This window comes from Filicampus tigris, chromosome 4 (genome assembly GCF_054856515.1).
Source record: "Filicampus tigris isolate MCC_2025a chromosome 4, RoL_Ftig_1.0, whole genome shotgun sequence".
Lineage (NCBI taxonomy): Eukaryota > Metazoa > Chordata > Actinopteri > Syngnathiformes > Syngnathidae > Filicampus > Filicampus tigris.
The window spans coordinates 20,027,507-20,043,905 of record NC_141220.1 but is presented as its reverse complement, the minus strand read 5'-3'; the positions used below and the strand labels follow the sequence as shown (position 1 = coordinate 20,043,905).

Here is a 16,399-nt window from a genome sequence, read left to right as displayed (position 1 = left end):
GCCCATGCTGTTGCACAATAACAAAATATGACAAAAAGTGAGTATTCCAGTGGGTAATGTGAGAGCTTACCATCACCCGGGCTGAGTTTGGGCAGTGTATTGGGTGGGATGGCAGAGCCGGGGGGTCCATACTGAGAAGACGGGCTAATCTGAGCGAGGGGATCATATCGTTTGTCCCCTGGACTCACTTTCTCGACAGACTCCACTCTAATTTAGGTGAACACAAAAGGGGACGAAGAATGAATAAAAACACTGCCGTTGAAAGGAAAAAGGAAAGCATGTACGGTTTTAGTAGATGTGGTGTCATAGGTGTGTGCTTGTACCTGTTGTACGGGTATGACAGTTGAGCTGGTTTGGCCAGATCGTGGAAGCGAATGATGCCAGGACCGGGTTGGCCCATGGCTTTGCTGTCAAAGCTCCGACGATCAAAGTAGGACAACTGCTTCCTGTAGTACTCCTCGTCCTCGTCGGGGTCGTAGTGATTGGTACGCATTACATCATCAAGCGGTTTCGTGTGAGGCCTTTGTGGCTCAGGAGCCCTGAAGATGAAGCAAGCAAAAATAATGTCAAGTTTTGTGCAGACATTTACTTTGATGAAAGTCCTAATGGAAATGAAGAAGACTCAATATGCTAGTCTTTGAATTTGTTTGGCCGCGCAACAACTGGCCTCCACTAGATGGGGCTCAAAAAGGGTTAGGGTCTTTTATCCACCTTTGCTGTAGCCTGGGGGCGCTGTAATAACCTCAACTTACCTGTAAGACGACCTTTCCTGCTCCAGGTTGCTGAGCGAATTTGCCTTGAGAACCGGACCAGGTGCGCTTGACGGTTTGGGAACATCTGCTGGCTGAAAGAGAAAGAGAGGACACAATTAGTCAAAGTTTTTTTTAAAAGTGTTGCCAATACTGTTCCTTCATGAGAGAAAAGAACAGCACACATTGCTCATTTTCATAGAATTTAAAAGTACCCTGAGAACTGACGATTCTCCTTCCTTCGCCCTGTCCATGGAAACGGACCGCTTATTTTCGAACATCTTTACTCTGTTGAGTACCGACTGTGGTTTCATGGCCGGGTCCTCCTCCAGGTCTTCTCGTTGGAGGGGTGGCAAGGGTTTTGTTCCAGGAGTGACTGCTGGCTCACCAGGGGAGGTGAGTGTCTCTGTTTTAGGAGGGAGAATTGGCGGTTCACAGTTCATCGCAGGCTCGTGCATCCCCGCCTTGAAGCCCCGGTGTGGACCAGGAATGTAGGCGGGCCTTAGACCGGAGTCGCCGAAGTACGGCTTTGGCGGGTCTGGAGAACGAGGCGAGTTAATGGGAAAGCTGTGAGCGTCTGCCTCATAAGGAGAGCGGGCATCGTAGCATGCAGGGGGCGGCGGCGGAGGCGGATCATCGTAACGAATTGGCCCAGGCTTGGTGTGGCGTGCTCTGCCATCGTAGCCCACCGGATGGGGGTCTTCATATCGAGGCTGAGGCGGGCTGTAGTCCCTCCCCGGCCCATCCTCGTAGGGCGAGCGGGGGCTGTAGCCGATGGGCTGCTGGTGGGCCGGCTGGTAACCTGGGGGCTGGGAGGGCGAGGTCTGCTGGTCGTAGGGGGACCACTGCTCGTTGTAATGAGGCACACGGTTGTCGTAGTGCATGTGAGAGTCAGCGTTGTGAGACTTTGGTTCTGTGTAGCCGCCTCCGTCGTAACCGTAAGGCGGGTGGTCGTATTCTCGGTATGGCTGCTTGTCCTGGTACGGTGGCTGGTGACTGTAGCTCATAGACTGCTTCAGGCCGTGGTTCATTCGCACAGGTTCCTCCATATTGTACAGGTCTTTCTTGTACATCTGTGGAGAGACAATATGAAATGAATGTTTTTGTTGCGTAACAATGGTGATGATCCTACGCTTTTAACCATCATCGTGTTTCAGGACAGAACACTGGGGAAGGATGTCCCCAACAACAAATTAAAAAAAAAAAAAAAAAAAGAGCACGTTTCAGAATCTAAAAGTGAAATTGATGGAAGTGAGCATACAGTGACACTTTCCAAATTACATAGGGAAATTTGTCAAAGTGCAAATTATACAAGCAATTTGTTTATTGAAAAATAGTTCTGAATGCCCATTTGACAAGATGCCTTTCAAGAATGACGATCATCCATATTCTTACGTGATTTTTTTTCATGTTTTATAATCAAAACTTCATTTCTGAAAGGCCTCATCTCAAACATATGATGTGTAGCCTGGAGACAGCAAATTGAGTTACAACACTTCCTAAGGAAGAAGGTCCATTTATTGGCATCTGCTCAGAACTAAGCACGTGAATATTAACATAATGCGGGGTGCTGGGGTGAGTGTTTTGTTCCATAGGGAGAATTGTTTGACGAAAATCATTACCAAGAGTACTGTCTGCAGGTTAGCTTTCATCATGCAACCAACATTCAGTCAGTCAAACTACTGGCACTACAACACAACACATCTACAATAATGCCACTCTAAATGCTCGTTTTTCATCTACAGAAGAGAGTTAAAGCTAAAAGGAACCCAAAAACATTTTGGAGCCATGCAAAGGAAGTAAAAGGCAACAGTTAGGGCTGGTTGTGGATGGTCTTCACCCTGGTCAAAGACTCAGATTCACCAGTCCTTCTGGTCTCCCAGGTCTCACCATTGTACATGTGGACGAGGATGTCGCACATTCTCTGGGAGCCAGAGGCACACAGTGGGCTCAGTGAGGCACACAGTGTGGGCAATTCATGCAGAGAGCGAGTGGAAAGCATGTGCGAGAAGACAGGCAGTTAAAACGGCAGACTGTGGCCCAGGCCCGGTCCAAGTGGGCGGTGGAAACAGCGGGTACCTTTGGTTCTGAACCAGGCGGTCCAGATGGGTGGGGTTCATGTGGTGGTGGTGGGGGCTGAAAAAGCTCAGGGGCAGGACTGGGGCTGCTAAGTGAGTCAGCCTGAGGAGCTGCGGCTGCAGCAGGGAGCTCCTCTAGGTGCAAACTCTCTAGCTGTACAGGCTGCTCAACAGCAGGGGGCGCTACCGCCGCTGCAGGCAAGGAGAGCATGGGAAGAGCAGCCTCCTCTTGCTGCGAATATCGTTAAAAGACATTTACAAACACAGCTTGCCAAGGGCACACAAAGTAAAAGCTCAACCCAACACCTTGATATTTCTGCACCGAACGAGCCAGTCAAGGCTCTTGCAAATGTCTGCTTTGATCAGACAATATACAATACAGTATACCAGTATCTTTTAAATCATGTTTAATACCTAGGCTATGTCCACACTTGCACAGATGTTTTGAAAATGTGTATTGCCCACCGAGTGCCAGAAAAATGTTTTTCACACAAAAATTTCTCCACAACTATGCTGTCTGGGGAAAAAAAATCGATTACATGTTAACATGCTCTCCTAAAAAGCAACAGGTTAGGGTATACAACTACTACTTGTAATGCCACTGCAGCCAGTACAGTGCGCAAGATAAATGGACAATACACAAATGCGGCTAATGTGATTAGACCATGTTTGAGTCTTATCATCATTCAAAGAATTTGTCTTTTGCTCACAGGGAAATGAGTAAAAATCGGATTTTTTAAAGATCATAGATGATCAAAGACACACAATATGGCGTTAACACAATACATAACGTTCCCAAAAAGTATTTTCAGTAGGGATGCACGATAACTATCGGACCAATAATCACCAGATTGATATTGGGAAAAAACAACATCACGTTCATCAGTCCAGAGAAACAAAGCTGGACCAACAAAAATAAGCCACTTGAAGTACGAAGATAACGGTCTGGTTACTGTCACTTTAAGCGCAGGGCCTCTTCTGCATGATGGAGGCAGTAATAAGGCGCCGCTGTGCACATCTTTATTTTTCTTCACTAACTTCATTGCTGGGCTTGACTTTTTCTGAGCAGTTCATCTGTGACGACGTGTGTGTTTGGACAGTTGCCGGTGGTCGGTAATAATTTCAACCCAGGCAAAATACATTGTTAGACGAGTCAATATTTTTACCTTAATCTGCATTGAATTGTTACTGTTATGATGTACCAGGTTTTCCTTTGTTTTTTGGAGTACATAACGTGATGTGGTTACCATGCAGTGGGAAGATATAACAAAGGGTTTGGCTGTGTCCTACGACTGCTTTAGGGTAAATAAAACTGCGTCCAACCTCTTAAACCGTGACAAACGTTATTAATAGTTATGAGACTGCTCATCGCCTCACCGTCTGAAGTGACAACAAGTTCAGAAAATAGCAAAACACGCGACTGCATGTCAAGTGATGGAATTTTCTTTCATTTTAAGCTGAAACAACAGATATATTTGTAGCGTACAAAAAAAAGTGATCTTTATCATTTTGGAGACGCAGGAAGTTATCTGCTATCGGTGGGTAAAAATTGTTATCGTGCATCCCTCGTTTTCAATGACCAAAACACAGTTTGAATGAGGAGAAAAGGGCCAAAGCACAAAGAAAAATATGAATTGTTTGTGTGGACATGGCCTTAGCCAACAACCGAGACAACAAAATGAGTTGACCTCTACTTTGGATTTACAGTATATACAGTAAATCTATCCACATAGGTGCACGCACACACTAGAGTGTTTTAAAAGACGAGGAATATTACCTGCTGTGGAGATGGCATCTTGAATCCAGTGGGGTCTATACGATTGGCTGGGTCGGGCGGCACTGGGTGCTGGTATCCGGGGTAACCAGGGGTGTCCTGAATGACGGGCGGGTCTTCCCTCACAGGTTCGGAAGACCGCGTGATTGCGGGCTCCGTGGGCAGACCCACCTCGTCGTTCAAGGTCTCATCCAGCTCCTGGTCCGTGTACGCCCCGCCCTCCGTGTCTGTGTCCTCGTAGTCGGATGTGTGGCGGCTGTCTGTGCTGTACATGGAGTACTCGCTACCTGGCGCCGACAAGTAGGACAGACGGTCGTCGTGGATATCCAAATCATCTTCCGTGGTGCCATCCGCCTAGGGAGAGAAGCATTTACCTTTGGGCTCACGACTCACTGCATGGTAACCGTGACAGATTTCCAAAATCCAAGGTGGCGTTGCTCACCTTTCCCTCTGACACCCACACCAGCTGGTTCTGTTGCTGCTGGATGGTCTCTTTTAGAGCTCCATACCAACCGTCATTCATGTTGTTCAAGTTAATGGTGGCTATAAAAGTGAATTTGGGGTAATTCATGTAAAAGAAATAACTCAGCTTTTTAAAGCCTCTTAATATTCCGCGGCCACTCACTGGTGAACAGGTGATGATTATTCTTCCTCAGTTTGATGGCTCGTTCATACAGCTTCCTGGCACTTTTCCTGGACTCTGGACACAACCTTGTCCTCATGGTCTTCACACCCTGCTTGTTGTCGGGATTTAGGAAGACTACGATTGGGTACCACTGAGCATAGTTCAGCCTGTCCACAGCATTCGGTGTGATGTCCAGCACAGCGTGTTTGTCCTTGAAGAGAGAGCAGAAGAGGAGAAGGTGTGTTGCGGTGATTAAATCAGAACAATCTATTGTGGATATCCAACTCAACAAAAAAAAAAATAAAAAAGCGCGCTCACTCTATCTATGATTTGTTTGATAGTGTGAAGACGAATAATTCCTGAACTGCGCTGGTCTGTTCCTGCATCTCTGGGCTCGCTCTCTGGAAAATAATACAAACAATATATGAAATTTTTTAATAGCTCATACCTAGTGTATGTCGTACTGTTTAAAACATGATGTGTCAACTTACTTGCAAGCTCAAAAAGATCTGGCTCTTCTCTGGAGAGTTTTTCACGTGCAACATCGGCAATAGGTCCAAATATCACAACAGGTCTTAAGAAACCAGCTATAATCACACATAAATTAAACTGTATAATTCAAACGATGTAATATTTATGTGCACGGTCAGTTGTTTCACCTTCTCTCAATACAACCCGCTCATATGCTGGGAACTTTGTCTGGACTGGCTGAGAGGAAAGATCTTCTCGGCTCTTCCTGAGGTTCCTCTTTGAACTGCGAAGACCACGGAACCTCCAGAAGTCCGCCCTGTCGCCCCCGGCTGTTTTGGGGAGTGTGTATTGCACGCTGGAGAGCTGCTCCGCTCTGTTGACATATCGCAGGGGAGGCAGAGATCACTTGACGCACAAAGTAATGGATGTGTCATAAACTTGGCACTGCTAATCTCAATACTGCCAGCAACAAAGAGCATTTCAAGGAAATGACAGATTTAAAATAAATAACAAGACGGAATGTCCAATGCTCCATTTATTCTTCAAGTCATTTTTTTAATAATCGAACTTCCTGCTAAAGTCAACATAGACCGGACACTTCAGGGTCTCCTGCATAATCTAATGAGATCTAATACAGGAGCGGCATCAAGCTCTTCCTCTAGAAAGCACATAATGCGAAGTTTTGATTGACACTCTCAGAAGTATTACTTTAAAATGACAATTGTTATTGTAGTTGGCAGTGGTGTAGAACTACAATGCATTGTATTGACAGAACCAGACTGTATATTTTGCCCCATTTGTGGCTAAATACGGTTAACCAAAAATATCAACTGACGAACAAAAATGAAAAACATTAAGAAACACAGACTGTATATAAAAAAAAAACAACAACTTGACTTTAAGAAGCAGAAATCTTGTGGCTTGTTTTATCTGTGCTTGAGGAGGAGCTCACCTGTTTTTGTTTGGGATGATTCCCCTCTCCACCTCCTGGTGGTTCTTGCCAATGCGAATAGCGAGCCAGGAACCAAGCTTGCCATTGTAGAGGGTATCCACGACACGGAACACCTCGCCCTTGTTAAAGCTTAACCCGTATGGAGATTCCTTCTCATATTCAAAGTGGGTCCGGATATAAAAGGAGTCACCCACATCAGACTCCACGATCCGCCGATAGACTGAATGAATGAATAAATAAATAAATTAAATGGTGAGCAATAGCCTGATCCAGATCTGGAATTAATGAGACTACAGATTACAGTAAGGTGACATTTTGGTCTTTCTCCTGACTTACCATCTTTCTTCTTCTGGGCCAAAATGGTGACCTCTTCACCTTTAGGAAGATCCAGGAGGAACAGCACTGCCTCCTCTCGGATTATGTTTGCAAAATCTACGTTGTTTACCTGAAATTAGGTAAACCATATTAGACCTGGTGCTTTTCCCACAACATAAATTACAGCTTTTTAGTGCATTTAAGATAAATCGTAAGCCTATTCCACGACTGACAGCATGGTTGAGAGTAGAACTCTGTAAATTAAGGGTTCCTAGATCTTTCTGTTCTCCATATTTCTAGGGAAACTTTTTTTTTTTGTGTCGTGTAAGAATCCAAGACATTTCTCAAAGAAAGGAGGTGTAACAAAAGAGATATATGGCTGCATGTAAATGGTACAAACAGTGAAAGGAACAGTTTTTTTTTGTGTGCGCTTCCAAAGTCATTGCTAAGAGACCGGCCGTGAGCTACAGGAATTTTGGAGCAAGCATTGTGTATAAGGAAGAATAAAAAAGCGGGGGCTTGATCTGCATGCACAATAAGCCAAAATTGCATAGAGCCACTTGGCGCTCCATTAGGAAAAGTGAAAAATGTTCAATAGAATAATCAATTTTTCAAGAAGCCTGCATCTTAAACCACTTTATTTGGGGGTAAAAAGAAAAGTACCCTGAGAATTTGGTCACCCTCTTCCAGGCCCTCCTTCGCAGCTGGGCTATCCTCCAGCACTCCAGCAACAAAGATGCCAACATCATTCCCTCCCGCCAGCCGCAGCCCCACACTCTCACCCTTTTTGAACTTTACCAGCTTCATGCTTGGCCTGAGGACAGAGGACAAAGAAAACAGTCAGACTTTATTAGACGTGATACACTTTAATGGAATTTTTGCGTTCAGCAAAACAAAGCGAATAATGAGTGGATCTCGGAATGCTGCCCTACTTTGTATTTTCTTCAACCCTGTGGCGTTGCCTAGAAAATTCTTGACTGAAATGCTGCCCTCCTTTGCTTCTCGTCAAGTACAGTCGCCTGCCTTTGCAGATGACCACAAAGGTTACGGTCACTTTTTCTTTATAGTTTAAGACGCCAACCTCTCCTGATAGTCTCGTTTAAAACTCAGCACTGTTATCCTTTTGGAGGCGAAATTTGTGACGTAGATAATGATGAATGCAATTAGTAATACCGAAGGATGCTGTCATCGTGAGCGGCACTTGGCACGGGGGCATCGGATGGGCTGACAGGCAGGTCCACGTCAGGCTGTCCAGGCTGGGCGTACACTGGCTTCGGCTCTGATTTGCACATCAAGGTCATTGAACAGACAGAGGAGTACCATCAAAACAAGAAGTATACATATTTTTTAAAAACTCATAAAATAATTGTTACAAACACTGAAGGCGCACAGAGTGTCCTGAGCGGAGAGGACAAACAGACAGGAAGCAGAGCGCTGCAGGCAGGAATGAGACGTCAGACTAAATAAGATCATAGGGTTTATTTTCCCTTGGCTCCAGGCAAGTTAAGCTTGGCTCAGCAGGCGTCTGAAGCTGAACTTTTTCTTGGAATTCAGAAAAAATAGGGAACAAAAACTGCGACGATTTCTTAATCAGGGTTGTTCTGATGCATATGACACGGGTTCAACTGCTGAGGCTTGAGTGACTGACCTGGGAGCGGCGGAAGTTGTTTCTCATCTCTAGTGAGAGCCGGCTCTTTCGGCTTGGGCAGAGGAATTTCCTCTGAAAGCTTTGCTGGTGTTGAAGCCCCTTTTGATAGCCGCTCCTCATCTCGACTTCTGTGACTGAGGTCAAAAAGAGATGGATTTGTTCAGTTCAGCATCAAATGCAGACCGTTGCACTATAAGAGCTGGGAGGCAACACATTCATCATCTTTGCTACAAAGAAGAACACACAGGGTAGTACTACACTAAACACTACGTTTATGGAGCCCCCCCCCCCACCATAAGGGACAGAAAAATTTAAAAAAAGAGAGCTGGAAAGCTTGAAACTGAGGCAGCATCTTGGTCTTGAAGGTCACAACTTTCCTCGTTTATATGCTCTATTTATAGAGCATCTTGATCTTCCTTGTTCAAGGTGAACATGCAGACGTTTAATAGCCTGTAGATTGGTAGGAATGTAGTGTATGCCTCTAAGCCTACTGCAAAAATATACATTTGTTACAAATGTTACCATCAGGTTATAAAATAAACAGCAGTCAAGATTGCCCACATTGCCGTAAAATGGAGTCATCAACATGCCACCTTGTTTACAGCAAAGCTGTCATAACGCCGGCCAAGTGTGTGAATTTATACAATGTTGTGGTGTGTGGCTGAGGGATGTCAACAGAATTGGCATTTTGAAGTCACTGCTGTGGGAGCCACATTTACCGTACAAGTGTTTATTTGGCAACAGTACTCATTTCACTTATCAGCGCAACATTACCGTTTACAGGGCAATGCAGCGAAATTCCCCTACCGGAAACAGCAGGTAAAACATCCTTAAAAGGGAAGTCAACCCAAACATATTTTTTTTTCAAGAATATGTTCTATTAAAGCCCACTCGTTGAAACAAGGCCTTCTGGTAAATATTGCGTTTGTGGAATAAGAGTTAATCCACTCATTTTTAGCCTGTCGACTGAAAATGACATGTCAACTACTCAGGTCTCAGGTAACGACCAATCACGGCTGCCCTGTTTTCTGAAGCTGAGCCGTGATTGGTTGTTACCTGTGCCCTGAGCAGTTGTGATGTCATTTTCAGTCGATAGAAGTGACAAAATGGCCGCCCCCTGAAATGGCTAAAAAGGGTGGATTTTGCTGCTTAACTCATATTGCACATACACACTATTAATCAGAATGCCGTGTTTCAACTAGTGGGCCAGCTGGGAACATATTCCTGAAAAAAATATGTTTGGGTTGATTTTCACTTTAAGGTTAATCTAGAGGCGGCACGGTGGCGACTGGTTAGCACGTCCGCCTCACAGTTCAGAGGTCGTGGGTTCGATCCCGGCTCCGGCCTCCCTGTGTGGAGTTTGCATGTTCTCCCCGTGCCTGCGTGGGTTTTCTCCGGGCACTCCGGTTTCCTCCCACATTCCAAAAACATGCATGGTAAGTTGATTGGATACTCTAAATTGCCCCTAGGTGTGATTGTGAGTGCGGATGTTTGTCTCTGTGTGCCCTGCGATTGGCTGGCAACCACTTCAGGGTGTCCCCCGCCTACTGCCCAAAGACAGCTGGGATAGGCTCCAGCACGCCCCGCGACCCTTGTGAGGAGAAGCGGTACCGATAATGGATGGATGGATGGGTTAATCTAGAATAACAGTTTCAACAATGTCACAAAGGTGTCTGGTTTTATTTTTGAGTTAAACTTGTGACCACTTCAGTTTGTTTCGCTGAGTGATGTGAAGGCTAGCGATATACAGTAATAGAAAAAGGTGACTTTTTGTACAGTTTAAGGGCCAAAATACTGCAAATAAAGTAGACTCAGATCCTGTGTTGCAGTACTCTAAAATGCAAAGTGTATTACGGAAAAAGTCAGCATTTCTTTGTGGGAAATATTGCTGTGAGTTTAAATTTTGTTGCAAAATTAAAAATATGAATCTACTTCTCTGACTCTGCTTTAAATTGATTTGAACAAGATTTACACTTTTATACTAAATGATACTAGTTCAACAAGTAATTAGTCACAATTTACATGAACTTACGGTATTCTCCAACTGGACACAAAAAGGGGGGAAAAAAAAAAAAGATAAATCAAATCGAGTTTTTAGTGAAGTCATATATACAGTGATGTATTTCATGAAAATGCCATTTTCCCATCGTCGCTGTCCTGTGAAAAACATGTCCAATTATTGAATTAAAAAAAAATCTTCACGTTAATGCGATGTCTGTAACGCGGAAACCCCACTCATGTAGAAATAATTGAATTTTAAAAAAATCTTCACGTTAATGCGATGTCTGTAACGCGGAAACAACATTCACGTAAAAATAAGAAAAATGAAAAAAAAATGGACACAACTGTTTTCACAGGACAGCGACGACATGTTCCAATTTAGTGATTAAGTTTGACAAATCTAATGCGATGAAAATGTGGGCTTTCCTTCTCAACAATAACTTTTTCGGTGAGTCATCATTGTTCTGTATTAAAACAGACTGTAGCTAAAACTACCACAGTGATACAAAAAATATCCCATGAAACAAATTCCTATTTACACCAAAACGCATGCAAGGAATGCATATTTTTGTGGGTTGCTGATCCTCACCTGCCATTGCTGATTTGAGGTGGCGAGTGTCGGGAGTGGTCTGAGGGTTCCGATCGTCTGTCTGGAGAGCGGGAGCGGCTGCTACGAAGTCTGTCGTGCGATCGATTGGAATGGTCGGATGCCAGAGAATGGATATCTGAAATGTCTGATCACACACGCACGCACGCCACCGTTAAGCACCCGCAGCCAGTGAGCGGTGAACACTTAACAGCAATCTCACCGTCTCTGTCGGAGGCGTTGGCTGAAGGAATGCTGTCATCGAGGTCAGGGATGTTCAGCAAGGTCGCCCTGTCATCTCTCTGAACAACCATTTTTAGCTTGCCCTTTGACCTTTCTATCAGCTTCTTGGCATCGATCAAGGAGAGGTTCTCGGTCACTGTGCCATTGATCTAAGAGAATCAGAAGACGGATGCTTATCTATGACAGGGCAACCCTGTTCCGCAGCCAGACATTTTTATACCCACAATTTGTTTGCCACTTAAGTACTATACTTAATGGTGTGATTGGATGCAGATCAACAGCAACACTGGTCATCCTTATCAGCGTGAAATCAAATGAAAGAGTGTGGAAAAGCAACCCAGAGACTTCATTAGGACCGCAAGCCAGTGAGATCCAATAAAAGAACTGTAGCGCCGTTATTTCTTGGTCTTGGCTGACACTCGTCGAGAAGCATGAACTAAACTGTGAAATTCCACTGCATCCCATTGAGAGGGTTCCTGTCTCAGTACCACGTAGTTAGGGTACATGTTTAGTTTTGTTTATTAAACTACAGATCTTATTTTTGATCTCTTAAGATTGTGCAGGCAGACAAAGGGACGAGCATGTGAAGTGTATAGAAAAGTACACTAAAGATTGCGTGGATTACCAAAAAAAAGTATTCACTTCAATTTGCCGTTAAAAGAGAAAACAGAGTTGACTTAATTGATTGAGAGCAGTTACAGTTTGAAAAAAAAAAATATCTGTTACAAACACACTGCTATTCAATGTGCCGTGCAAAACCAGTGGAGATTCTGGAAACGCTTCAGCCTGCTAAATGCTGTTATGCAACATTTGACAGCGCAAAACAGCAGTAAAAAACAAAGTGGCTGCTAATGTTCAATTCCACTACATGACCGCTCCTTATTTCGCTAGAAAAAGGACATCATGCAACATAATCAGTTGCTTCATACATTTTTAACCTGATTTGACGTTTCCCCACCAGACTCCCTCACCTTCAGCACAACATCCCCCTCCTGGATGTTTCCATCCCTGGCTGCCAGGCTCTCGGGGGAGATGTCCTTGACGAAGATGTGGCTGGCCAAGCGCAGGCCATACTCTGCTTGGTGAACGACAACAACAAAGACAAGGTTAGCACAGAGTTGACAAGACCGCACGGCTGCCCGCCACGTTCGGATGCTGCTTCCGCCAGGATTAACAGTGAAGATTAAAGAAGATTAATTCCTCTTCTCTTTTTACGAAGATTGACTTGAGTAACTTGGATTCTGCTGTGGCTGGCAAGTTTTATGTTCCCTGGAAGTTAACCAAAATTGGCTTGGGAGAGTTTAAATCTGACCCAGAGGAAAATAAAGTAGGAGGTGATTTTCCTGGATTAACAGTTGGACTAATTGTCTTTCTCTTTTCCATCCCCGACTTTGTGAGCCTCACCTTCATTTTTGCGTGATTTGACCAGCGTCACCTTGGCAGGACGAGGAGGCAGGTTGTGTGAGCGGCGATCCGACCGCGGTGAGAGACTTCTCTCCCGCGAGCCACTGCGTTCGCGTTCCCTGTCCCTTCGGCCGCAGCTGCGACCACTGCGCCGACCCATGGCTCCGCCCATGCCGCTGTACGCGCCACTCCGTCCGCTCCGCGTCTCGTATATCTCTTCATCGTAGCTGTCCTCCTCCTCATCGTGCTCTGACATCGTTTCCCGCTCCCCGAGGCGACCCATGGGGACGTGAACCTTCCTCTTCCGTCTGATTGTCTGCTCAAAGTAAATAAGATGTAAGGAAGTATTGGTTTACAGAGAGATTAATCAATCGTATTGATTAAGGTCACCTCAGGGAACTTCCATTTTCTAGTTTTGAATGACTGAAAATAACATATTATTTCCCAACATTGAATAGCACAATTTCACTCACGATTTTGGCAATTTTTCCACTTTTACGAAGCTGCTGGACTGCATAGGCATGCTCCACATTATCCATGGACACAGCATTGACCATGACAACTCTGTCATTTTCCCTACAGCGGGTTGACAAGAAGAGGAGACGTGCTGGAGTCGCTCTGGAGCAAGGTGGAAAATGTGAAACTGATCAGTGTGCTGCCAATGATGGTTGAAGAACTTACTGTAGTAGCCCTTCAGCCGGGCCTCCTTTTAGCACATCCGAGATGACAATGGAGGTCTCGCCGCTCTGAAAATGAGGGTTATCTCGGCCTCCTGATATGGCTATCCCGAAGCCAAACCCTGGTGCCTGTATTTAAAAACAAATACATGACACAGATCATTCATTTACACTGATATCATTTGCGATAACAATTAAGATCCCTCAAAGTGAAACATTCAGTCCACAGAGGTTGGAACGGGGGATACAGTGCACACCACACAAATGCAAGCCTGCATGGAGAAATGTCAGAGTGACGATGCTGACTGCACACTTGAGTCGAGTCCCGGGGGCATTCAGTGCTTTGCTCAGAGCACCTGGACAGTCGTCAAGAAGCAGACTGGCCATCTCTCAAAAAAAAATGCAAATCCAAACTTGTGAGTCTCTCAAAGTTTCAAAGTCCAAGTCATTAAGGATGAACTACACCCGGCCTGATGAAATATAGATTATATTGGTTGAGAACATGCTTTGACTGGTTGTGGTAGTGCTAGATTCAGTGGGTCGTTAAGCAAGAAGCTGAATGAATGCGTGTCACAGTAAGGATGCATCGGCATTTTGGTTGCATGCACATTCTTGGGCTCGAGAGACAAAAATGTGAGAAATGCAAGTGAAGATCCTTGGACCACGACGGGGTTTTCAAAGATGTTAATTTGTAAAGACTGTCTTTGAATACTCACCCTGTGCAGTGTTACAGTGTGCTGTTCCCAAATGACAGTCTCCTCCATTGCTGCGCTCTAGAAGACACGCACAAAGATCACAGTGTGATTAACACAACAGGTCAAACAAGTGATCAAGTCCTGCAATATTCCCACCACTAGACGTTTTGGTGGTGATTCAACGCATTTTACACTATGGCATTCCGATTAAATTGCATTTGTGGAATAGGAGTTAAGCAGTAAAATGCAAAAACGGGTGGATTTTACTACTTAACTTCTATTCCACAAACACAGTATCAATCAGAATGCCGTGTTTAGACTAGTGGGGCCGCATAGAACATATTGTAAAGAACATTTTTGTGGTTGACTTTCTCTTTAACTTTAAGGCGTCACCGACTTGGGGCAAACACATCTTGACAACTCTATTCCCCCAACACATGTAGACAAAGAAATTTACTCATTAGTTTGCGCTGTTTCTAAATCAGTCTCTCCGATGACAATATACAAGTAATGACTAGGGATGTCCCGACTAATATTGTGTAATATAAAATGATGCTACTACGAGGGGTGTGCAATTAAACAAAATTCAATTACAATTACGATTTTTACACTCTACGATGACCAAATTGGCATAATCGTAAAAATGGATTATTAATATACATTTTTATTCAAAGCACGATTGTATACACAAGGAAATCATACATTTACACATTGCTTTTAATAATTAATTTTATAAATGTTTGGTCCAAAAGGAACTTACTTATATTTGTTTGTCTTTATATATATTTTTTTAAATAAATCATTTGTATAATCGTGACTTCAATTATAAACAAAATAATTGTGATTAATACTTGTTTCATAATTGAGCAGCCCTAGCTACTACTGTTCTATGTGTCAATATATTTGCACATTTGGATTATTTTGTAACTTTGTGACATTAAAATGTTCAGAAAATTATAAAACCGATCTTTTTCACCCGACACAGGTCAGCTGAAAATCACATGATCCACCCCGATATCCGATCATGTGATTGATTGGGACATCCCTAGTAATGAATGACATTAAGTATGATGTGTAACATACGTGCACACAAAGTGACATCACAACCAACCGGTGGTGCTTGCGTGAGTGTCTAAGCTAACTAACACTCAGCATCCTCACGAACGATTGCGCCACCATGTCAGGATAGTCTCGTATTCTGTGCCTTGTCTACTGTACACTGGCTTGGTACAATGATAAAAACCCTTGCAAGATAAAATGAGGCCACACTGATAGTCGATGACATTAAAGCACAGCCTTGGTCACAGTAACCCCCTGAGAGGATGAGATGAAGGTCGGCTCCTTCAGCTGTTAGTGCGACCTTGTCCTCAGCGCCTCCGCTGCTCATTCGTGAACTGATCTGTGCTCCTCCATCATTTCACCTCCACATGTTTAATGGCTGCTTATAAAACATTATCAAGTCAGGGTGGGTCGTAAAAGATGTGTGTAAAATGCCTGCTTGTCCGTCAACTTAATCGTTTCGAAAATTTCATATGTCCCTCCATATTCAGATGACGTCCGTTTACAGCAGCATCATGTCTACTTGTATTTAACCCAGCAACCAGCTCACGATTTGGATAACAACACCCTAAATGAGACGCAAAGGCATAAATCGCCACAAGTGGCCCCGCACGTTCTTGGCCTGGCAGCCGCGGTCATTAACTCCTCAGGCAGCTTATGGCGGGACTCGACACAAGAGGAGTGAGAGCAAGTTTGAATGAGATCACCACTCACTCCCCCACACCATCCCCCAAGCCTTCTACACAGAGTACACTGCAGCACTTGAGAGGGGGTCGGGTAAAAGACATATGAATATTAACAAGACTGCAGAAAAGACAGAATTCCAACTGGGACTCTTTCAGGAAGTATCATTGACGGTTACGTCCAACCGGTCACCCCGATGGAAACACCGATGCAACGAAGTAAAATAGCTGGACTCAGTCAAGGCAGACAACGTATACCTCGTTTTCGGTGGACATTTCTACTTTTGTCAGTTTCACGGGAAACATACGTTTGGTCGTAAAGGTACAGAATGATCCAAATTGTGTAAAAGCCTCACAAAATTCAGGGAAAACAAATCTAAAGTACTTTGTTTGCTTTTGTCTCGCCCTCCATGCTTTTCTCCCTTTGACGCACACCTCC

General features: G+C 44.3%; 1 protein-coding gene across 8 annotated transcripts in view; it reads right to left on the bottom strand.

Annotated features, from left to right (window-relative positions):
• tjp1b (tight junction protein 1b) overlaps positions 1-16,399 on the bottom strand; it is a 77,453-nt gene that overhangs the window by 8,863 nt on the left and 52,191 nt on the right. For 3 of the 8 annotated variants that reach the window (XM_086029498.1, XM_086029500.1, XM_086029502.1), the window contains exons 4-26: positions 14,240-14,296; positions 13,528-13,652; positions 13,320-13,422; positions 12,847-13,162; positions 12,414-12,520; positions 11,423-11,591; positions 11,203-11,347; positions 8,613-8,746; positions 8,138-8,243; positions 7,628-7,778; positions 6,986-7,094; positions 6,650-6,869; positions 5,886-6,070; positions 5,718-5,813; positions 5,545-5,627; positions 5,227-5,437; positions 5,044-5,144; positions 4,605-4,955; positions 2,829-3,059; positions 965-1,822; positions 753-844; positions 324-539; positions 71-207 (exon numbers count right to left, since the gene is read on the bottom strand). In XM_086029498.1, coding sequence (XP_085885624.1) covers positions 71-207; positions 324-539; positions 753-844; positions 965-1,822; positions 2,829-3,059; positions 4,605-4,955; positions 5,044-5,144; positions 5,227-5,437; positions 5,545-5,627; positions 5,718-5,813; positions 5,886-6,070; positions 6,650-6,869; positions 6,986-7,094; positions 7,628-7,778; positions 8,138-8,243; positions 8,613-8,746; positions 11,203-11,347; positions 11,423-11,591; positions 12,414-12,520; positions 12,847-13,162; positions 13,320-13,422; positions 13,528-13,652; positions 14,240-14,296 — 4,303 coding nt within the window. The remainder of the gene's footprint in view (positions 1-70; positions 208-323; positions 540-752; positions 845-964; positions 1,823-2,828; positions 3,060-4,604; positions 4,956-5,043; positions 5,145-5,226; positions 5,438-5,544; positions 5,628-5,717; positions 5,814-5,885; positions 6,071-6,649; positions 6,870-6,985; positions 7,095-7,627; positions 7,779-8,137; positions 8,244-8,612; positions 8,747-11,202; positions 11,348-11,422; positions 11,592-12,413; positions 12,521-12,846; positions 13,163-13,319; positions 13,423-13,527; positions 13,653-14,239; positions 14,297-16,399) is intronic. The other 5 variants (XM_086029499.1, XM_086029505.1, XM_086029506.1 and 2 more) reach the window with 3 other exon arrangements.